Genomic DNA, 24,964 nt, shown 5'->3' with positions numbered 1-24,964 from the left:
TTCATTTCTAATTCCATGTGATCTTGAATATTTTGAGCATAACTGTTTGGAAGGGCAAACCATGTCGGAGCTTATGTAAAATACCCAGGGAGCGTGCATGTTTGTGAATGTAGATTTGCATTCTAATATATAGCTTTTCTCCACTGTGTTATGAAAATCCACTGACTTTTTGTTACAGCTCGGATCTGCCGTGCTGTCCTCTAGTGGCTGTCCTCTCTTTAAATGCATTTACTCTGCTACCTTCTGCCTCTTTTCTTACATCTACCGTCTTTCCCACTTTGTGTATCGCCTGCCTAGAAGCCCCCAAGGTTGCCCGGGGTGTGCTGTGCCAGTGAAAATTCAATGCCACTGAAACTTTAATTAGCCAGACTGTGTTTCAGTGGCAGGCGGGTGGCAGCATTCTAGAAAAGGTCATGCGACTCTTCTGCAGTCTGCGGCACCCTGGGTTCCCCTCAGGTTTTATTCCCCCCCACATGCCCAGTCCCCCTTCAGCACGAAACACCTCCTTTCCTGGCCGTCGGCCCCATCAGCTCTCCCGGGGAGCCTCTGTGTTAAACATAAATGCTCGCTAAATTTGGCACTGTACGTTTAGGAGAGTAAACTGTGGGTGACTTTCAGTCATGTTAGCCGGCCTAACTGTCGTGCTCTTATGTGTGTACACGGCATCCTGTATCGACCCTCGTGAGTGCTGGAAGTGAGACGGGTCAAAGATGATTTTTAGGTCGGCGTTTGTAGCGTCACACACAAAGCAGCTCTTCCCACCCTGGTTCACATCTAGCTCAGAAGCAAACATGCTGCCGCCAAAGTGATGCATTCTTGACACCGGGCCATATCGTAGCTGCTGATTGGAGGCTGCTGAATGCGCCTGAGAGATGCCAGAAAAATAAATGCCTTGTGGTTTTTACCCCGTTCTTGTGAACTCTAATATTTTATTACCAAGATCCTGTCTTTGAGAGCCAGTAACCTTCATCAAGTTCTCTCTCCCAAAATTATGTTCTCATTTAAAATGCAAAAACACAGAGGGATTTAATTTTGTGATTTGCACAAATATAGAGAGTCATATAATATTCATATTTCCAAAGTGTTTAATTTACTGATTGCTGATTTAAGGGCGTATCTCTATCTTTGAAGACAACACTGTGAATTACAATATTGCAGAATGACTGTTATCTATGCAGTAAAGACCTATAGTGTGCAAAATGAGGGTTTGGGCATTCAGCAGCAGCGGCATGCTTTCTCTATATAGTGACAGCATTGGATCGTTGTTGGTGCCATTTGTTCTGTTTTGGTGATACTGGCATTCAAATGGTGACTGTACTCACCAGTGTGTTTATGCAGATGACTAGAGACAGTTACAGATATGATATGATTTCCTTGTTCTCCCCTCAGCTCTACCTACTCTAAAAACCAAGACTGAAATTGCAGAGACACAAGTATACAGTTAAAAACAACTGAGGCTGCGGTTATTGCAGATGCTAAAGCCAACATTTCTTTTCGTTCAGCTACCTCGTTCAACCTTTGTTGTTCCTGGGAGTAAGAATACCAAAGTTCGCACAACGGTTGGAGTTACATGCTGTTAGATTCGGGTGGGTGCTTAATCTCTGTTTTATTCAGCTGGCTCGGTGTTGGGTTCTCCACAGCCGTCAGCCTAATATATGGGTGTAGGGAAGAGGCCAAAGGAGTGGAGTGGGGATTTGTTGGCTGAACACTCTCATAGTGAGAGGCCTTCCTTTTTGCCTGGCTAGCAGAGTGGATGGATAGATGGATGAAGAAACTCAGAGAAGGAATAGCTGTTATTGTGAGAAAAATTCTTTGGCCTAACCACCAATGTTGAGGCAGTAGGCCAACCATAAGCCCAATACCAACCAACCCAACCAACAAAGCAAGCGCATACCCCCCCAAATCACTTTGGGGTAAACCCGTTTAACCAGCATCCACATTTTTCTTGTTTGCACTCTCCACCCCGGGCGATGATAAGAAAGAGAGGAAGGAGGTAGCTGAAAGAAAAGCTGAAAATAAGAAAGACAGGAATTTCTTTATGAGGTTCTACACCTGGAATAACAAGTACAAAACTGGAGGTATTTTACCTGCCAGCCAAACCCTGAACTCAAACTGCTTAAAAACTGTTTTTTCTTGTTTCTTGTCCCCTTTTCTTCCCCTATTTCTCATTTCGGTTCTCCTCACTCAATTTCAGTCCTGGCCGAACAGCTGTGCCCTCAGTTGCAGTGGGTTTCGCATCCGTGGACTGGCCTGATCTCACAAATAGTCAGCCAAATCAAGAGCTAATCACCACCAATTGCTCAAATAACCTTTCTCGTGTGTGCTGAGGGAATGGTGGAGGGAGACCTAGAGAGGGGAAATGGAGGGAGAGAGGCATGAGATATGCTAAGCACAGGAGGTGAGGGGGAGAGAAGGGAGGGGTGACCCTGGGACCACCTGTTTTTTATGGAGCAGAGACCCAGGCACTCAGTGCCACATTATCCAAAATGACTCTCTGAGGTCCAGTGTTGACATTAGCTGCTTAGCCATCAGAGCTTGCCTGTCCCATGGCTCCATTTCAAAAAACTGACAGAGGGGAGAATAAGTGTGACCAAGGGCTCTGCAGTCCAGCTTCAAAGTCTCAAATTTACCATCACGTCACCCGCAGTACATCTGCATTTAAGCCAGAGAAAAACACTGGCAGATATTATCTTGCTTTTTTATGTTAGGCCAATGAGTAGCAAGAATTTGCATTACAAAAAGAAACTCAAGCATCAAACAACATGGATAGCATTTCAAGGTATGTTGTCACTAGGTTTTATGAACTCTAAAATGTCTATATTTGTATCTGTCTCCTTAGTAGTCTCAGTCTTCTTAATTCAGTTTTTCTCCCTTGAATTGTAAGTGTCTCTTTTCACTTTTCCACCTATCCACCTGCCTCAACTCCTGCCCCTCTTCTGCTCTGTCTTTGCCCCCAGCACACCCTCCTCTCGTCTCTCTGCAGGGTCAGGGTGTGCGTCACTCAGGGTACAAAGAGATAGTGATGTTTAACCTCTGAAAAGCAGTGACACAACCACAGGAATGCCTAAACTACTCCTACACCTACAGCTTCAAATTGAGTAGAGGCATCTGCTATTCTTGGAACCAGAATCCTTCACACCCACTTTTTCTGTCTCTCTTCCTCTTTCTCTCTGTAACACTCTATTCCGCCTCTCCAACTTCTTTTCCCTTTCGTTCTCGTTCGCTTGCTAACATCTCTTTATCATGTTAAACCCTCCATTTCTCTGCTCCGGCACAAGTGACACAATCATTTTACTGGCCAAGCCAAACTGGCTAAAATACTACGCCACCTTCCTTCCTGAACATCAATTTTAGAGCGAGGGCGAGCAGAGAAGTTGATTTGGCCTTAGGCTGTATTTTTGAATTATTTATACTCCCATTACTGTATACATGACACGTAGACAGTTTGCCTATTTAGAAGCTGAAAAGATCTCCTCTTCCAGTTTTACACAACAGCTGACACTTTCAGCAGAGTTAATTTCTTAAATAGCGTTTTAGTAAGACTTTAGATTCAGATGCATTTAGGTTAACACAAAATGCCTTCTCAAAAAATGTCTGGTTTTCTCTAGCTGCACTTCACTTCAGTTTAAGTATACCAGCAACCACAGCAACAGTGTAGTCATTGCCCGTCTCCACACGCTGCATTGCCTTTTATCTGAATCCAGCTGTACAGGGCGAGAGAGTTTTTAAGCTCCAGCAGAAGCAGCAACAGGGTCAGTTGTACAAAAAGACTGATTGACGTAAGGGACAAAACCTGAGATCTCTGGACTCTGCTTCGTGCTACCTCTTTCTTTTCTCCTTTTCCCTCTGCTGACTTTCCTTTTGAAGCAATATCTAGAAAGCAGAAGCCGCACCAGCACAGATGAGATGTGTTCATTTGTGCGTGTCAGACAGCAGTGCACGGCATGTGGGTTTGACAGGTTGGACACTTCCAAACAAACACAGGCAATTCTGCAAGGCTGGCTCTGAAGAAGGCCAGCATACGTGTGTGTGTGTGAGAGAGCTGGAGAGAGGGAGAAATGGTAACTAGCAACACTCAGGTTAATGCCTCCTGTTGCTGCTTACTGTTGCCCTTGTCTGTTCTTGATGCACACTGTCAGTCAACACAAACTACCTGCTTGTTTTTTGATTTTCCCAGGCTCAGATCTGGATTTGTGCATCTGGTCTCTTTGGTGCACATTCTTTCTGCTCCAGTATTTTTAACTCTCAGGCTTTAAAGAGTGCATTCAACTGAACAGGGCACTTACCAAAGAGTTAAATTATAAGTTTAATGTGATACTTAAATGTATATTTTAATTATGGAGGTTAAATTTACTCTTCTGCAAACACTTGCCAACCACATGCTGACCAGTAGTTAGAAGTGGGGCGGCAAGCACTCGCCAACCAGTTGGAGAATACATATTTTTCAATACTTCAGTTACGTTCGCATAAAAGTTATAAACAAGGGTAATCCAGTAGAGTAGCTCTGTCCACAGCTAAACCCCCCTCAAAAGTTTGCTAATTGACCTTTTGTTTCTTGAATTTAAACAAAAAAGAGTGTACAAGAATGAAAAATGAAAAAGCATCTCGATAGTCAAACCACTGCCAAGGCAACTCACTCTCTCAGCAGTATTTTCTTATTAGGGAATAGTATTGTGTTTTCTTTGTTCTAAATAATAATGTTTTAATTATGTGGCTGTAGTTTAAATGGATTTTAATGGATTGTTAATGTGACCCCATTCAACACCCCTACAAAGTTTCATCAGAATTTATTCAAAACTTCTTTGTATAAGATCTTTGCAGACAGAAAGATGATATGCATGCGCACACCCAAGCGCTGCCAAAAATATAACCTCCTTGGCAGAAGTAACTTGTCTTAACTAAAGTGTTTGATGTCCAGAGGTGGTTGACTGCCTTGCCTCTAGCTTAGCCTACATTTATGAATCCAAGATTACACTTGATGTGCTACCAGTTCATCACAATCTAGTGTTTTATAACCGTGGAACAACCCTTCAGAATACATCAAGTTATTTTTTGTTTGGCACTCTTAACCACTGGCATTATACCAAAGTTTTGCACTGGCATACTCAACTACAGTCCTAAATATCTTTTTTTCTTTTTACTAAAAGTGTGTCCCCTGAGCAAAAACTTTCACACTTTACATGCAACTTGAAAATCGCTTATACAATATTTTTTAAAATTCAAAGAACTTATTATTTTATTCCTCTTCCTGCCGTTATAAATCAAATCTATGTGAATTACTTTTGCAAAGAACAGCAGGTAGAATTAATAAGTATCAAAGGCTGGTAAATGAATTCCATTTATCCTGAAATATATAATTTTTTGCAAAATCTTGAATTTTATGTCAATTTAATATTAGAAAAAAGGTAGGGGAATGATTATTCATGAGAAAGTTGCACAGCAAGACATAAATGGAATGCTGCTGGATTCAATTCAGCACGCTGATCCAGTCTCATCCAAAATGACACAGAGTAAATTGTGGGAACAATTTTCCCAGTGGAACCTCTACAAGCTGATCTGAATTTTAAAACATTCCTTTATTGAACATCCCTTAATGTGAAAATGAATTGTTTTAAATTTAACTCTGTAACAATGAATTCTGAACACATGCTAAAACTTTTAAATTACCTCCTTTTCCTTTATAAATTACCTCACTGGCGCCCGGCAGCTTCAATTCTGCTTGCAGCTATAATCCATTCTTATTATTGAGGGAGGTGAGTAAGTTTGAATGTTTCTAATCAACTTGTCATCCATTTTAGACTTGCCAGTTCATTAAAAATAAAATCACATCAGTAACAGAAATAGGCAAAAAAGTTAAATCACAATGGTTGATGACAGCCAGTGACCACAGCGTGTGTGACCACAGCCAACTTCAGCAGATGGGTATGATGACATACGCTGGCCAAACACTTTAGCTCCGTTCTGTTGAAAATGAATGGACTTTATCATTATGTTGTTTTTCGTCTAACAAATTATGCAGCTCTATTACCTTATGATGCCTGATTGTTAGATGTTGTGTACTACTGCCAGTTTGTTATTGCCCAAAGAATGTGACATTTGTAGAAGCAGGAGAAAAAAGCAAAGCAAAGAAAAGAAAAGAAAAAAGACTACAAACAGCCAAATTACCTTTCCCATTCCAAAATCCTTCCTGCATTTAGAGCTGTTAAGGGTTCGGTAGGAAACATTCGCCAGTTTACTGCAAACCCGCCAACAAAACTCTGGGGAATCCCGGCACCTAAAAAAAAATAAAAAAAATAAAGTAATTCTGCCAAGAAAAAGATTGACTGCTGAAGCCAGAAGAGGAATTATCCAATTTGTTGAAGCTTTTTTGATTTATCGCTTCTCATCCTTGCCAGCGCAGTGTTTTGATGTTTAAATTTTGTAGTTTTTGTTTTTCTGAATGATTTTTTGACATTGTTTTCATTTAATAAGCGTATTGAATCAATGTTATACTGTATAGATGGAGAGGGTAAAATGCACATTGTAACTGCTTAAGGCAAAAAAAAGAAGAAGAGGAGTGTTGAAGCTCAACATTGCACTCACTTTGCATTGATCATGGTTTTCATGCGTTTCCATTTAGTTCAGGGATCATGAGAAGTCACTGATGTCATTTCACTAGTGGTAGGGCTTAACAGCATTATGAGTCATGAGGGGGGGTTACCTTTTCCCTTCTCATTGGATCTTTATTATTTTGTGTGTCCTGTCTCTAATGTCCAATTCTGAGTGTCTGAATGTTTTCTTTTTACTTGTACATGTCTTTATTTTTATCATCCTTGAATGTTTAAATGAACGATTAGCCGTCTACATGCTCTCTTAATGTTCTTTCTTCTGGAAGCTTCTCTTTTCTAAGCTTACAGCATCCCTTAGTTTACAACTGACATTCAAACTCTTTGCCACATTTTGCAGCATAAACAGGAGGCCTAACCTCTGAGCTGGAGATGTGTGAGCTGTGGGACACTTAAGCTGCTACAAGGGGACGGTCAAGGGCAGATGCTACATAGTGCTTGTATACAGCATGAGAGTTGTAGTGATTGTCAGTGACCGGGTAGGATGGATCCATGCTTTCATGTTCTTTACACCAGCTTCTGACCCTACCACCTGACTGTCCCAGCAGATCAGGGACCAAGAGATCAATTTTGTTGAGCCTAAAAGCATAGAGTTGCTGCCATGTGATTGGCTTATAAGATATTTGCATTATTGAGCAGCTGAGCAAGTGTACCTAACAAAGTGGCTGGTGAGTGTACGTACTATTCTCTCTCGTCTTTTAATGACTCGTGTTCTCGAAAGCTTAAGTGCTCGCATGTGATATTTGCCCAAGATTTCCCGTTTTCATCTGTCATCCTCTTTATGTTTGGTTCTTTCTTACATCCTGTTTTTCTTTTTTATCTTTGATGTAAGACTATAAAGAAGGCGCACTTCTTTCCCATCTTTTTTCTCCCATTCTGCCCTCTCTGTGCATCTGCCGCAGTGACACCTGTCTTTTGAATTACCATCAAAGACTTAACAAAATAAAATGTGCTGTATAAAACTATATGTAATGTTGTTTTTCTCAAATAGGTGTAATTTCACGATACGGTATGTCCATATATTCTTACTGATTACTAGAAAAAGAACAAAATAAGATGGAGAAAACTGCTTTTTTTGTAGCATCCATCCTTCTACTTTTGTTGTGTTATACTTTGCTGTTCAACTTCAAGCAGATGTTCGTCAGGCCAAATTCACAGCTGCTAAAATTTACTATGGCGGGACTCCTCCTTAAAAATATGGCTGTTCAGTCAGCTGATTGTTGCCTGTTGCTGGAAATTAGTGGAGTTAATGTACTCAAATGCTGCTCTGTGCAACTCACAAGGGTACTAATATGGCATAATCATTACACATATTTAATAAGACAGTGTGCTTTTTAAGGTTAAGGAAACCCTCGGGGTAATATTTACTGCTCAGAGGAAACAGTAAATCTGGATAGTGGGTGTCTCCTGCATCTGGTTTTACATGGGAAGAACCCTCACTGCTCATATTTTTTTCAGTTAGAGTATCTATATTCTAATTAATTGTATAAAGGCCTGCAGAGATGATAAAATACAGTTACTATTCTCCACAGTGTGCCTTTGCACCTGCCCCAAGTCCCTACACAGGTGCTCCAAAGGTGCTGAACAAGCCTAAAAAAGAGTGTTGCTGCTTTTATACAATTTTCAGCTGATTTTACTCCTTGCTTTTCCATTTATTTTTTTTTGCTACTTTTCCTTTGTTCTTGATCAAACAGTGCCGCCCAGTATACACAAGTAGTGCATATGTTCAAGTCTTCATATGCATGCACAGATGGGCTATCATATGCCGTTATAGTAGCCTTCATTTGCCCAGGAAAAGAAACGCATACTCACAACTCACCAAGCATTGGTATAAAGACCTTCTGGGAGTGCAGATGTGAGGAGGTTGTCCCAGATCCAAGTTCAGGTTTCACCTACCTGCTATTCAAGGCAGTGCTGTGTTGTGTAATCGTGCAAACACACAGTCACTTTGTAAAGTGTGTCAAGAGGCAGAGGGCAAGGTCTAAGCACAACACTTGGGTGGTCCATCCACCCGTTCCTTTCCTGTGCTTTTGTACGTACCACACTGACGTGTTGTGGTTCTGGGCAGCTCTCTGCCTGCCCACGTACAGCAAAGAGACACTTCACTTTCTCAGCTCTGATGACGGAAATGGAATACGCCTGGATCCTTTCATCCAGCAAGAGCGAGAAGAAAGAAAGAAATGCCGTTCTGGGATGTCTCATGCACATGCAGCTGCCCTCTAAAAAAAAATGTAGCTCAGCTTCAATTTTATCACATTTCCAGTGCCTAGACAGCTGTCAAACGAATGACATGTTTTACATCAACCACAATTTGTACATTTTCATCAGCCTAAAATAGCTCATAAAGCCTTTGTTTTATAGGCAGTTTTATTTCTGGTGTCTCTTTTTCTTGGGGTTGATCCGATGTTGCATCAGAATGATTGCCATTGTATTTCTATTAGGAAGAAGGAGGACGAAGAGAGACAAAAGGAGAGAAATAAGGATACAGTACAGGAAAGAGAAATGGTAGATGGTAGAGAGACATTAAGACAGAAAGAGAACAAGTAAGAGGAGAAGATTCGTAAGGAGGGGGGGAGGGCCGAAGGCCAGCAGAGTCAGAGATAAGAGGCTGCAAGAGTGATTGAAATAGGATTAGTGGAGACAGGCTCTGCATCCCGGCCGCAGCATCACAGTGTTAAACCTGCGCCTCACAGGGACTGCCTCTGTCACATCAAAGCCTCCCCAGGCTTGCCTGGCAGAGAGGCGAAGGAGCCTCCAGCAGGGTCATCCACAGCCCCAGCCACACACACACACACACGACACATATATGACCATACTGATCACATTCTTCATCCATTTCCAATATGTTTCCATTATGGGCCTGAAGCTTGCTCCTTCCTTCTTGCCTTTTCATCTCCCTGCAGTATCTTTGTGGCGTGTATTTGGACCGCGGATAGGATCCATTGATGAGCCATCTTTAACATTTAATGAGGCAAGCAGTGATGAGTTGGCATTGGAAAGCTACTGTCTCCTGCTTCCCCAGAGTCCAAACAAAGTTTTAATGAGAACTTTCCCCCAATTTGTGCCAAAAGCACAGAGCTTTTTAACTGCTTCCCAGACTGAAAGCATACAAAAATTTTCACGCAAGTACTGAAGGAGGGCAGACACCTAAGTGCACATAAACAAATAACAATCGCTTTCATATACTGTAGTGTTTGGCGGTAAATCAGCACAAAATCAGTACTATGACGTAAGAATGAATATAATCGCTGGTAAGGCTGGGCGAGTAATAGGCTCTCAGTGACTAGCTGAGTCCATCGCCAGTTTTTTATTTTAGGGGTTTAAGTTTTGCTCCTTTAGTTCTTAATTCAGTAAAAAAAAAAATCACCTGTAAAATAGTAGAAACAGCAATAGGACCTGGCAGCTGGTGTTAGACACATTCTTATTCCGCTGAAATATTCCTTTCGCAAAGGGCAGTGACTAAATTACAGTTAAGATGTCTTTAGTGACTAGTTACGATTTAATATTAACTAAAGCTGTAAAGAAAACCAATAATTCATATTTGAGAACTAGACTAAAGCTCTCCATGTAGTTTCACATCCTTATTATTTCAGCACGTGTTACCCCCTCCTTCAGCAGGTGCTAAACTGACTGAGGGTAGCTGGGAAATTTTGACACATCGCCCAACTTTAATCTGTGATTTGATTATGTGGTTATTGACATGCTATGTCTTGAATGTTTATTTAATGTTCTAGTTTAGTTAAACGTTAGGTGTTTTTAATTTTGAAGATGTTTGCCGTCGTTAAACGATTCAAATGACTTGAAATGTATTAGTTGAACACAAAGGTAATTCCCACCTACTTCCTTTATCAATACTTAATTATCAAATCTAAATTTGTATCTTTAATGTGCTACAAAATTACTTACAGCATGATATCAGCTTTGTAGCTCAGCGAATGCTGAAGGCACTTGCCCCAGCTCTCCACATTCACTAATCAAGTGAAAACTCCTTGTTCCATGTTCATCTTGTGTGCTTATGCTTGAGAGTGTCTCAGTATGATCAAACGCTGCACCTTAGTCCCACTCTGTTGCAGTAGATTATGAATCCCTATGGCTAAAATGGCCTGTTTATCTGCTGAAGAGAGACAATCCACTGATTGGTGAGTGCTGTCGCTCTGTGTGTTTGTATGCGTGTATGTGTGTTTGGGTGTACTCGTGTGGTATCTGTATTAGTGTGTGCGAGCTGGTAGTTTTCCTCTCGGAGCTCATCAGTTCATATCCACCACCCATCCCACCGCAGCATGCAATAAATAGAGTCTCCGCCACTCGTTGAGAAATGGCACAATTATCCCCTGCTGGTGAAATATGGGCCGGGATGCACCACTGCTTCTTTCCTACAGAATATGTGTGAGTGTATGTAAGTGTGTGTGCACAGATGCAAGTGTGTGTGCGCAGATGCAGCGATGAGGGTGGCTGTTTTTTGTCCTTTGTTGTAGTCTTTGTGATGTGCTTTTGACATACAGGGAATTGTTCTCACTTACATATCAGCACACATGCACGCATGCATGCATGTAGTATATCTCCGCATGTATATTAGTGCACACAGTGTACTTAGAGAGCAGCTCACAGTGCAGCATATTGCAGTTTTAGCTGAGACAAGCAGATAGAAGATCTCGCTGTCTGTCAGTCAGGAAGGTCAGTCCTTCTATTTCAAAAAATTCCTTGCAAGCCACTTTGCATATAGACCCGTGGAATAAAGAAATACAATATATTTTTGCTTTTGCGTGGAGCTGCATCAGTGACATGTAAGCTTATAAGCATACCGCGGGTGTCTTTATGCAGTCCTACTCCTTTGGCAATTTCAACTTTTGTATTGGATTTTCACAGGTCCAAATAGGCTCCAGCATCATACACGTTTTATATTTTTTATGAATAAGTTATATCACAAATTCCAGTTACAGAATCTGCCAGAATACGGGGAGTCTAGAATTTATTCACTCATTTACAAACATAGCGGTAAAATTTGGGTATTTTCTTGGGTTCTTTCTTTCTGAAAGGGAGATCTGAGACGATAGATACACCAAAAGACCCGAATTATTATGACAATTCCTGCCGATTGTGTTGTTTGCACTTGTTTAGAAGCTCAAGGTGCCCCTGAATTAGCTAGACCCAAGAATCTAGACATTATTTTAATATTAAATGTACTTTTTTTTAGTTAATTTAAAGTTAAATGAAACATTACATTATCAGAGACCTTTTCTGTCTTCACTCTCTTCATTATGAAAGGATACCTGTTTGACTGTAGCAATTAAATTAATTTTTATTACTTGTGGCAATTGTGTTTATTTCTTATTAACCAACTCAAAACATGACTTTTAAATCATTTAACACCGCTTTCAATTTGGCATTTAGTGTTTTTTCCCCTTGTTTTCCTGCAGTGGAGTATTTCCCTACAATTCTTTTTAATTGTAACGTATTCAGTACAGCTGCTCTGAGGGGCCCAGTGGTGTATGTTCATTCACTCTGAAGCCAGAGTCAGCAGACAGTTAGCTTAACATAAAGAACAGAAGCAGGAGGGGCTACTGCACTGTACTGTCTTTGTCTGAAGGTTACATCATATCCCTACCAGCTCCTCTAAAGCTCATTAAGACGTATCATTATTCCTTTGAGTCACCTTTGATTTAAATGTGTTCGCTTTATAGTTTTTAGATTTCAAATAAATTCATTAGCAACACATGGATTTTACTTTACACCAAAAGAGCAACCTTTAGGACCGTTTATTGCACTTGCATGCTTTTAGACCTTTTATAATGTTCAGTGACTCTCTGAAATGCCAAAGGGCTGCCCATTCATTCCAAGTCAGCCATACACATAATTTTATTAACCTCAAGTGATTTCTCTTCCCAGTGGCTTTTGACATTTCTGTGACTTTGCAAATTGCTCGTTGTAACTAAATGGCAAAGTATAGAAAACAAGGCAAATATATTAACCACAGGTTGGTAATCCAAATGAACTGTCCCACCAGGCAAAGGTCCTGTGGGTTATTACGAGTGTAAAATGCTAAATTTGATTTCTCTGTCTTTACAGGTATGGGAAAATAGTGTCAACCAAGGCCATTCTGGATAAGAACACTAACCAGTGCAAAGGTAAGTGTCTAGTTTTTGTGCCTTGTTTAAGTGCATTGACTATCACTCTGTGGGTGTCCTGTCACAGGAGCCACAGTCCAAACCTTTTTGTAAATTTCAGACATCGGCCGAGAAAGGTGAACACGGTAAATCAGTGATCTGGTGAGAAAAAGGATCTAGGTAAACATCTTGCTCTTGGAGGCGCTGGCCTGCTTCAGAGGATGATTAGGAAGGGAGCCACACTCTTAGCCTTTCCCTATCTCTTCCTCGATTTCCTGCTTTGTCGTACGGATGACAATCATTTGGAAAGGGTGTTTCCATTAGTGTCCGCGCAGTAATGCACATGAAATAATGACATTACTGGCTCATTTGAAATTGTTTCTGGGGCACACATACTACACACAATTACATGCTTGAACATACGCAGCCAATTAGAGGGCTAACAAGCAAGCAAAGATTAGATAAACTTCAGTTATTATCTTTGTCAAACTCATCTTCTTAGAACCTTGGTCAGCTGCCTTGCATGGCTGAAAATACTTTTTTGAGGAATCAATTTTTTAATGATGAGGACCAGTGAAGTCTTAAGTGAAGAAATTGTGAAAGAGAAGAGAATATAGAGGGATGAGGGAGGGGAAAGGAAAAAAAAAAGATTAGTGTGCTACTTGCCCCGAGGTGTCTGGCAGCACTGTTTAAGAGCTATTGAAGTTCCATCAATACTTTTAATTGCTTTTTGTGGTTTCCCGGGCTCTGAAGTGTGGCCTTTCAAGGTGAAGCTGCCTTCTTAACCCTGCTACACACATGAGTATATCCTGCTGGGCATGCTCTGGGTCAAAATGTTGAGGAAAAGAACCTTTGCCTTTTAGAGGATAGGGAAAAAAAGGCTGATTATCTTGGCAGGTCCTTTTTGTGAGTTCGCCTGGCCATTAAAGACAACACTTGGATGCCTGTTAGTAGCAAGGATATATCTACAGGTCACAGGACACAGAACAGAGTGGATTAGAGGGGACAGTGAGAGGTATAAAAAGAGGTGAGACAAACATATTTGAATCTTCCTGGGTTGCGAATAAAAGAAATTAGATGTTTAGTGTTGTCCATGTCCGGCTGACCTGAGTTATGTACAACACTAAAAAAAAGAAAAAAAAATCATCCCAGCTTAGCACTGTGTTTTGTGGGAGACAGCATTTCCCATAACTCACCTTCCTGGAATGCAGGACTGCTGAGATGCCAAAAAGCAAATATAAGCAGACTTATTTTATGAGTGGAAAGGATGGTCCTGGTCTACACCCAGTCACAGAGAGGTAGATGGATACAGAAAAGATGTGACGAAGGGGAAGAAGAGTGTGAGGACGAAGGGCTTAGTAACCTTGAAGAGAAAATTACAGTTCTTTAGTGTTTGAAAGGCAAATTGAGGTGAGGCAAAGCTGCACAAAAACAGGATTTTTGCTGTTTTTTGCTTCCCATTTCTGCCTGGGCATCTCTCCCAGTATCTGTTGTATTCAGTTTTATATATATATCTATGTCAAATTACAACGTGCATGATCTTAGTGCACTTGAACACCAAGACCTTATAACGTTGTAGAGAGGATAAAAGATACGTCTGTTATAGTATTAAAAGTGGTACTTTTTAAATACATAGATATTTATAATTACAAATGTATTTTTTAAAATATAATTTATCTTATTACATATTTATTTATTGATACTGTCATTTACTTATTTCTTTTATGTGCAATGGAAAATCTAAACCCATAGGATGCGCTGCTGGCAACCTGTTGACGGTGCACCTCACCTGTGACAGCTCTAACCTCTCCATAACCCTGATTGGACAAGCGTTTAACAAAATGGGATGGGATAGAATGGCAAAATGCATAACTATTTTTTTTTCTTTGGAGTGCAGCAGTTCTCTTTGATTTTTTTTGATCAAATACTTGGCGATGGTAGGGACAAGCATCTCCCGAAAGGTGAGCAGCTATCAAAGCGCAAACGATCCAGGCAGGTGCACTGAAGCCCGATGGGCTGGCGTCCGCTCCTCGTAACAAATCGAAATCGGCACACAGCCCCGATCTGGTCACGGCTTGTTTCCATTCATCTGACCCCCTGTATCTGACACTTGTTTAAATGTCAGGATGGTGGCTTACCTTCACTGTGCTACCATCACGCAGCCGTCTCTCTCCCTCCTGTCTGTTCTCCTTCTCCATCTCCTCTTCCCTCTTTTGTGTTATTTGTCTTTAGCTCAGCTCAGTGAGTGCACTGCCAAAACCATGTGAAAAATGGGCTAGAGAAGAGGTCAGTCATCTCTGAGAGAGTGCTATTAAGAGAGAATCAGCCATTGGAAAACCAAGGTAGTAACAGACCTTGTACTTGCTGACTAACGTTTGGGTGTTTATATTTTGTCAAAGAGAAAAATGTTCTTCATAACAGTCTAAAATAATTATGCTTTTGTATATACTGTACAAAGCATTGCAGAGACTAATGACTAATTTATCAGTTAATTAACAAAGACTTTAGATTAGTTACCACTGGATTGTTTACACTGATAAAAAAAAATGGTTCAAATGGCAGAGTTACCTGCTCATATGGCAAAAAACTTTAAAACGACTCAACCTTTTGAGAGCTCAGTGCTGTATGTCAAGCTGCCAACTGTAGGCACAAATATGTAATTTCTAAAAATGAAAGTATGAACCAGTAAAGATGATGATGGTGACGTAGATGATAGTGACTTGTGTGGGGGGGCGACCGTGGTTCAGGGGGTTGGGAAGCTCATCTTGTAACCAGAAAGTTGCCGGTTCGATCCCCAGCTCTGTCTGTCTTGGTCGCTGTGTCCTTGGGCAAGACACTTCACCTACCTCCTATTGGTGATGGCCAGAGGGGCCGATGGCGCGATATGGCAGCCTCGCTTCTGTCAGTCTGCCCCAGGGCAGCTGTAGCTACAACTGTAGCTTGCCTCCACCAGTGTGTGAATGTGAGAGTGAATGAATAGTGGAATTGTAAAGCGCTTTGAGGGTCTCGAAAAGCGCTATATAAATGCAATCCATTATTATTATTATTATTGTGTGTCCAGCACATCGACAGATGTTTGAATGGATTGACATCTGGGAAGCTTGGAGGCTAAGTTAGTGCCTTAAGCTTGTTATTGTGCTCCTCAAACCATTCCTGAATCGTTTTTGCGTTATGGCGGGCTCCATGATCCTGCTGAAAGAGGCCACAGCCATTAGAGAATACCATTCCCATGAAAGGGTGTACATGCTCTGGAGCAGTGTTTCCCAACCTTTTGGAGCCACGGCACATATTTCACGTTAGAAAAATCACACGGCACACCACCAAACAAAAAATGTCACATAAAACATATTGATAATTTTTCCCCGCGTACCAGGCATAGCGGAATTGGTTCGGTTTGTCCCCAGTATAGCTTTTTTGCTTCCTTCTGACCACTACTCATGCTAGAGCCTTCATCTGGGTCGGAATTTCTCCAGGACACAAGTCAGATTGACTACTTTTTCTTTCAAATATTTATTTATTGCTATTACGCGCTGCATTGTCTCACTCACAGCATGACAATAATGTAATTTCTTCTTGGTCTTCTTCTGTTTTACTGGCAGTTGGCAACCCATTTAATCAGAGCAGGTAGTTGTACTGCCCTCTAGTGGAAGAGAATGTAATTGTTCTGCCCGTTACTCACGCCCGTCGCTAACCAGGTGGAACCAGATAGTCTTCCACGGCACACCTGATCATTTCTCATGGAACAGTGGTTGGGAAACACTGCTCTAGAACAATGCTTAGGGAGGTGGCATATGTCAAAGTAATATCCAGATGGATGGCAGAACCCAAGGTCTCCCAGTAGAACATTGCCCAAGCATTACACTGCCCCTGCTGACTTGCCTTCTTCCCATAGTGCACCCTGGTGCCAGGTGTTTCCTAGGCAAGCGACGCACTCTGACGTCATCTAGCCATCACGATTTGTCCCTTGTGAAGTGCGCTTAAATCTTTCTGCTTTCCCGTTCTTCCTGCTTCTAACACATCAACTTTGAGGACAAAATGTCCACTTGCTCCCTAATATATCCCACCCACTAACAGGTGGTTATTATGAAGAAATAATCAGGGTTATTCACTTCACTTGTCAGTGGCCATAATGTTATGCCTGATCGGTGCACACTGATGACTGGGAAAAGTTTGGTGGGTGAGCTCCTAATGACCCACGGATTTATTCACAAACCTCCATAATGACAAGCTCAAATAAGCAGGTCATAAGCAAGTAGCCTCAATAAGAATACTAGTAATCTCTTAACAACACAGACGCAGTGCTTCCCTTTAATACCCATCAGGAAAAGTGGTTTTGGGCACTCAGTTTTTCTCTTATCAAGCAGCACATACTTGGAATACAGCACCCACAGAATTAAGGAACATGATGTTCTTTACTTTTTTCTTTAAATCTAAGTGCTTATTGGACAATCAAGCAAGTTGTCATGATTTGCTTGCATGATGAGCTTTCCCTGAATCTATTCATAATACCTAAATGTACATACTAGCTTTGTTTGATAATTCTTTAAGAAATGACTGTTCCACCCTATAAAAAAAAGAGTGATTTTGAGCTTAAGACAAAAGCTAGGTAGTTGATATGTGAGATGGAGTGCTGAGTGTGGGAGTGGAGGCTGTCTGTTGTGGTAATGCAGAAAAACAGAGATGATGCTTTGTGTGCTTACAGGTCAGGTGTTTGGGAAGTGTGTAGTTACCGTGCATAGAAAAACGAAGCAACACGGGTACCTAACTAATGTGCACATATGCCTTGTTTCTCCACAACCGTACATCTGTATATACATTTGCCCTCAGTAGATGAGTGTGCACTGTAAAGTACTGCAAAGCCTTGTTTGAAGTACCACATCATAAAAACTACACTCCAAGACCATGTAATATACCTCTCCCACGCACTCAAACACAAAGGGCACACTCACACACACCGAAAGACTAATGGTACCCCCGCACTCACTCCCCATCCATTTGCCTGAGGTGTGTTCGACTCTTGCAGCAGCAGTGGCTGCGCAATAGATCTATCAGTCCTTTTCCTAACTTCACAGCATGTGTGCCTGCGTGTCTGCCTGTTCTGGCTGCTCTCCTCCACCACCTCACCACGCAGGCCTTTCAATGAGCCTCTCTATCTTCCCAGCGCTGACTCACTCCCTCACTGCCTCCCTTGCTCGGTGACACACACACATACACACACCTGTACTCTTACAAGGGTGCACAACAGTTGCATGTAAGCCGTGCGTTCCGATAAATGCACGCACATGCTTTGGATGTAGCCCAGTTCAGAGAGGAACAGGAAGTTGTGAAAGGGCTTTAGGGTTGTCAAGAGCTGCAGGTAAGAGGAGGCATTCAGCTTTTCATCTCTCTCTCTCTCTCTTTCTCTCTATCTTGCTCTCATGCACCTCCGCACTCTCACTCTGCTTCTCCTTCTCTCTTCATCTCTGTTTTTCTCTCCCCCCTCTCATACTCCATCTATATATCTGTCTCTGCACTTTCACATAAACTGTAGAAATACAGCAGAGATTTGGGCTTTACATCACAGATGGAGTGGGGGATTGAGAATGGCAGAGGGAGAGAGAGAAAGGAATAGATTGCGAGAACCCAAAACCGCTCATTTGCCATCCATGCCCACAAGGGCCTCTTAAAAGGCAGCGGCGGCATTTGAAATAAAGCAGGGCTGACCGAATGGAGACATTTTATTTTTCCTGCCAGAGCCCGGAGGCAGAGGAAATGACCTCAGCCCTTTAAAGGACCTCCGTTTCCTCCTCCGCTTCTGGGAGATAAGACTGTGCTGAGATTCACCGGCCCGACTGGCGCGCTGCTGCGACGGCCCACCGCACTGAATTGTGGGAGATAGATGAGATGAGATAGTCTCTTGTGGCTGTGTGTTCGGCAGTTTGTTGTTGTTCATTTCTTTGCCCCGTAACTTGCCATCCATTTTACATGAGGATGCTAAAAACTCACAAGGGCATTACATGAACTGACATCTTGAAAGAATTACTGTCGCCTTTACTCTATTATGTGGGTGAGATGTTGTAAAACATGCTAACCTCTTATTTTGTTCGTGCAAATTTAAATCATGTTTGAAGTCTCCAAGCATTTGATTTAAAGCTTAAAGAAGTAAGTACAGTATGTTTGACTGAAACCCTAATTAGTGTGTATTGGAAGCAGAATGTTTTCCCTGCTTTTTGAATGCTCAACTTGATCAATTTCGTCTGGCTGCTCAGCATGTGCAGCCTCGGTTTGGTGCAATTTAAAAGCCTGTCAGGAACTTGACCATTACGTTCTGAAGCATCTAGTGCCCTTACCACAACGACAACCTAATGGAGAAATACAGGCAACGTTGCATTCTATAAAAACAGATTTATTGCTGCATCAGTGCCTAAGTAGAGTATTGCATGACTCTCAGCATAAGGGCTATTGATGAATGAGGTGACGCTGATCAAAAAAGGCCTGTTTTTCATTGTCTTGTGCATGTGTATTGGTGCTGGCGGTGGGGGTGGGGGAGAGACCAGAGTGCTTTCTGAATCCGTTATTGGTTTCTCATTAGAGGGCCAAGATATAAACATTTGTCTATGTTCTGCACTGTGCCGGCGCAATTAAGGATTCTCTTTGCCGCCCCTTCTGCCCTTTGAAAGTGAATTATGTGCAGATGAGAATCTTGACTGAAGTGTGGCCAACAGCAGACCTTTTCCAAATGCCTCTGCTCGCTCAAAGCCATTCCAGAAAGACGCGATATCAGCCGAAGGAGAAAGCGAGAGAAAGCGTGTGCTGTTCCCTGCTTGCATTGCGTATTAATGACTCTAATTAGCAATAGCTGAGAGATAATCACATCGATCTGGACAGATTCAGCATGCAGAACGTCACTGGATAACATCTGCAGGCTTTGTTAACACCCCCTATCGCACATACACATAAATCTTTTTCTCTTTTTAACCCCCCGCCCCACCATTTCCCAATCACTCTGCATTCCACTACATTCCAAGTTGGCAGTTTACCAAGAGGCTGTCTGATTGGCCAAGATTGTCATAAATACAGTCGGGCCAAAGCCATCGCATTCCTTGAGCTCTGACCTTTTGTATCCCTTCCATTTCCTGTGTTGTTTTTGTATGCAGTGTGGTCGTCTCCTGTTTATGCGATTGCATTTTTAATTCTTGTAAGTGTACAGTCGAGGTCATGGTGAGGTGATAACCAGGAGCCAAGGTTTCCCAAGATGCTTTTTTTAGACACAGATCTATTGCAAAATTTGTTCATTTCTAATTTGTTGTTGTTGACTGTCTCTCCTCTGGATCTAAACAAAGAGAAACATCTAGAATTAATTGGAGTGGCAGGCTCTTGGGAATCTCCATTCCAGGTTTTCTTTTCTCATCATTGTCTCAATCCATTTTTACATCACACACATGCCTGAATTCCTTTCCTTGTCGTGTTTGTTGACAAATGCCTCAGCGGACCCTGTTAAAGTTGAGGAGGCGTACTTCCAGTCATCTCTTATCCTGGACCTAACCCATGGATGGCAGGGGAACCACTATGTGAGATTCGGCCTTGCACTGACCTGCCAAAGCCCTGGCCCCTTGCACATCCCCTGACTAATGATCATGCCCTTGATTAGTTAAGGAAGGCATAAATCATAACTGCAATGCAGAGGAAAGTTAGCTGGGGGCGGCCAGGCCGTTCCTCATGAATGACTAACAGATGCAGGACAAAAGAAATGGGCTGCATAGTTGTTCGGAGGAATGGGACAATCTGTCTTTGTCCAGATTTTAATGTTTGTCTCTACCTGGAGATTTTCCCCATGTTCCTAGGGCACTTGCTTTTCATTGATCCGGCTTTGTTCAAATATTAGCCTGCCTTGCTGGTGGTGCTTTCAAGCCCTAGTACCTGACGTGATTACATTGCTTATTACAGACTGCTGCTCAAATGGGGATAATATGGTGCCGCAGAAGATGGTACCCCGTATGAATATTAAGGTTAGTAATATCCAGGTATAGTCAGGAAGGAGGGAGAGCAGGTATTTTAAGATGCTCACTATGTGAAGTGAACCTGTGAAGGAAGGACTGCACCTGTTCTTTGTGTAAAATTGCGATTATGCTCCTTGTGTTTTCACATCAGCGTGTGCCGTAATGAGTAACTATTCAAGGCTGTTTGCCGTTCTAACTCTTAAGTGTGCGAATGTGCATCTCCAAGTGTGGGCATACTTCTATGGTAGAGTTTTAGATATGTTAACATGTGTGGCTGTGCTACACACATGCATTTCCTTTCTGGCAGTTACCGGTTTCTTTGTGTGTGTGTGTGTGTGTGTGTGTGTGTGTGTGTGTGTGTGTGTGTGTGTGTGTGTGTGTGTGTGTGTGTGTGTGTGTGTCCTTGTGCACTCGTAGGTGTTCATTCTTAGTGTTGGCATTAGTGCTTTGCAAATGTGAGCGTGTGTTCTTTCAGATATCTGTGTGTGGGTTCTGTATAACCACTCAGTTTTTTTGCTACAGGTCTCATTTTAACAACCTCTTGACAAGTAATTAACACCCTTCAGGTCTCAAACCTTTCTCAAGTGCTCTTCACATGTTGCACCAAACACATCAGGGTTTTGCTATTAAGCTAGCAAGCTAATGATGCTACCAGAAGAGGGATGCGCCTCTGCTTTCTGTGGGTTATTTTTTTTATTTCTTCCACTCAGTGTTCGTCTACTTTAAATCCTTGATAGCTGCAATGAATGTATGAATAATTTAGTTTTGAATGTCTCTTAAACTTCATGAAAATAATCTTGTGCCTTCAGATAACTCGGATTTAATGCTATAAGCTAGGTCCTCTTTTTGTCCTGATACCGTTTCTTTTTTATGCAATGTAAATGTAGAACTACAAATTCATACGACATATTTTAAGTAGTTGCTTCTTATCCTGAATTTAGCTCGAAAATGCAGTAGAAGCCATATGGTGGTGTGCTAGAGCTAATGAGTGTGAATAGATATGAATTAATTAAGGACTAAAAGAGAGAGAGCAGAAAATGAAAAATGATGAACAGAAAAATGAAGATGTAAGAAATACTGAGCTAGAGAGGAAGGATTATTGTGAACCCACACGTTGTTTAGATACCTGAGAAAAAGTTCATCTTATATTAAGCTGTAATGTACGTTATGTCCCTGAATCAGTATGACCAGAACAGTTTGTGAGTAATACTTGTTCTTTGGCACTTACTATACTTTCTAAAGAATTGCATCAAAGGAGAAGGTGTGTTAATAACATCGAGATTGCTTTAATGGCAATCTTTTTGCAAATATTTCCATGGAAATATAATATATAAGGCAAAAATAGAGTTTTTACAATTCTAACGGGGCTGAAAGTCCGCCTATTAACTTTTATTCTTCAGCACAGTCTGAACTTTCTTAGGCAAGCTTTCTTGTCATTTTTAAAAAGTATTCAGGAATAGTTCTCTAGGTTTCTTGAAGGACGATCTCTTTGGATGTTAGTTGTCTTTAGTTCTTTTCCCACACTGCTTCAATAATGTTGAGGTCTTGGCTCCTGCGAGGCTAATCCATGACTGATCATATTCCATTGTGTTTTTTTTCTAGACATGTATGGTTGTACTGCATTGGTGGTGTGTTTGGGATCATTATTGTGCTGAAAAATTAGGCCAATCAGATCCTTTCCGGGTAGTATTGCATGATGGGTCAAAATCTGCGTTCATCAATTTTGAAAAGATCCCCAACACTACTAGCTGAACTGCAGCCTAAACCATGACAGCGCCATCACCGTGGTTTATAGATGGCTAAAAACACTCACTATTATACCTCTTTCCTGGCCTACTTAGCTGAATGAAATATTTCAAATTTGGATTCATCACTCCATGAGACTTGTTGCCACTGATTTTCAGTCCAGTTATTGTGTAATTTGGCATACTTTAGCCTCTACTGAATGTTTTCCTTTTGACAGACCCCCCCCCCCAATTTCTTATGAGGTTTCAGAGAACAGCAGATGGATCAACTGAAAGCCCAGATGTATCTCCAATGTCCTGCGTCAGGTTTTAGCTGGATTTCTTTCCTGTTTCTTGGGACATACAAGAAACAGGAACATTACAAGAAGAGAACTGCTTTCATGTCTAATGGGACATACATAGTTTTTTTTAAGCTGCCACTTCTTTTGAAACACTGCACATCATGCTGATATATACAAATACAAGTTTTCAGCTAATATTCCTTTGGGAATCATCTCAGTGGTTAAAAAAATACTATTTTATGGCGTTTTTTAGAGACTGAAGTAAAGAAATGGCAACTAATCGTGTGTTTTGTGACAGGCTACTAATAACAACCTGGTTAAAGATATAATTTAAAATTTGTTCTTTGCCAAAAATAATTCCACTGCAAATTCTCAGGAGAAAAAAACGTGAAAAAGGGGGGGAAAAGAAAAAGAAACAAATGTCTGGCTCTTGGGACCAAACTACAAAGAAATAAGGGGTGGCTTAAGACACAGTCCAGTACTTGGATATACTGTTGGATTATTTTATTTATTTATTTATTTATTTACAGCTCATGTCCAGTTTGTCTTCTGCACAATGAGCTGCCACTGCCTCCCCCCCCCCCCCCCCCCCCCCCCCCCCCCCCCTTGGCTGTAAGCCCTGGCAATCTGCCCTCTGCAGATCCCGGCTCCCACTCTCTGACAAGGACGGTCCTACACCTGTGAGAGAAGACGACAAGAAATACAATACAACCAATAGGCTCGCTGCTTCAGCCCGAGACGAATGCCTTAGCTATAAATCCATGTTGCAGGGTTGATAAGTTAATTGCCTGTACTGCTATCTCGTCGCCAGCGTCTAGTATAAAAGAGCCCAGTGTGAGAGTTATTTTACAACAAATTGGTATTGTCTCTAAGTACAAGGCCAGTAGGACAGTGAATCTGGACAAAAAAATGAGGAAACTTTACTTTGAGTGGCTCCAAGACCTGCTCTCCGCGTCTGTGTATTAAAACAATCTTAAATAACTTTTTGCACACCGAGTTTTGAGTTGTTTTGATGTTTGCAGATGGTTTAAACAGCTGTTTGTTTTCAGGCTGTCAGGTGTATACGAGGGTGTAGGATTGCGGAGAAAGTGTTTGCTTATGACTTGTCACTTCGATGCCGCGTTAATGCACAGACAGTTGTGATGTGGTCAGAAGTACAGAGTGCTGAAAAAAAAATATGCATTGCAGATGTTTCTCTGCGGGATCTTTAAACAGGGAGATAGATTTATGATCCTCCCCTGTTGACTTACTCACCCACACATACACACAAACACACACAAAAACAAGAAAGTTAGAGGTCGCACGCAAGCACTTGTACACGCCCATTCAACAAACACACAGGCAGAGACACACACTTTTACGCACGCACACACCACCACATGGTTTAGTGGAGGGTAGCCGCAAAATTTATCATCAGTCAGCTGCTGGTGGTGCAGGATAAATGGAGGAGGACACAGGAATGTAGCCCCAGTGAGGATGCTCTCCTCCGGGTTTGGAGTGTGACCAAGGCGGTCTTGGCTTGGCCACAGTTAGTCACGGATGCCAACTCGCTTTTTGAAACCACCGTTTTCTCCCTTAATGTTTGCACAGCTCGCCGCAGTCTCCCAAAGCCATCACCCACCCTCCCTGCAGGGCAAAAGTGCTGGTTAAACCCTTGAATGGACAAAAGAGATCCATACTTGTAAAGCCAATGCCAAATTTCAAAAGAGTAGTTTTATTTATGTGTACTGCATCCCAAGAAAAAGCACCAAATGTCAGACTCAGGAACAAACAGCAGAAACTTGCATGCTAAAACAAAACAGATCGATATAATGACATCAATTCAGGGTCTTGAAATTTCTGATAGACCTTATTTTTTTTTAGTTCTTATTTTTCCTGTTAAGACACACATAAGTAATTGCCATTCTCAAAATTAAAAAAAAAAAAACCAAAACATTTTTATTCAACAGGAGACGGATTAACTAGTAATAATGTGAGCATTGTACAAAACTCTATATGCAGCAAAATCACAAAAAGTGTTTGTACAGTCATATTGCTGCAGGTAGAGTGAGGCTGAAATCATACGGCAATGAATCCATTAATCACAGAAATCATATTAGAGCATTGTTATGCATGTTTGTCCATTGAGTGGCCCATCTATTTCCTCCATTAACCATAATTACTTTAATACATGCAAAGCTGGAATTATACACATACATGTAACTACAATGATTAATCATCCACGTGCAACAGCAGCAGCTTCAGAAGTCT

The 24,964-nt window shown here is 41.6% G+C and overlaps 1 protein-coding gene across 4 annotated transcripts in view; it reads left to right on the top strand.

Moving 5' to 3' along the window:
• rbms3 (RNA binding motif, single stranded interacting protein) overlaps positions 1-24,964 on the top strand; it is a 297,035-nt gene that overhangs the window by 135,771 nt on the left and 136,300 nt on the right. For all 4 annotated transcript variants that reach the window (XM_065470606.1, XM_065470605.1, XM_065470603.1 and 1 more), the window contains one exon: positions 12,672-12,730. In XM_065470606.1, the coding sequence (XP_065326678.1) occupies positions 12,672-12,730 (59 nt within the window). The remainder of the gene's footprint in view (positions 1-12,671; positions 12,731-24,964) is intronic.

This window comes from Pelmatolapia mariae, linkage group LG22 (genome assembly GCF_036321145.2).
Source record: "Pelmatolapia mariae isolate MD_Pm_ZW linkage group LG22, Pm_UMD_F_2, whole genome shotgun sequence".
In the NCBI taxonomy this organism is placed as follows: Eukaryota; Metazoa; Chordata; class Actinopteri; order Cichliformes; family Cichlidae; genus Pelmatolapia; species Pelmatolapia mariae.
Note: the sequence above shows the minus strand (reverse complement) of the source record. Positions and strands in the feature narration are given on the sequence as shown.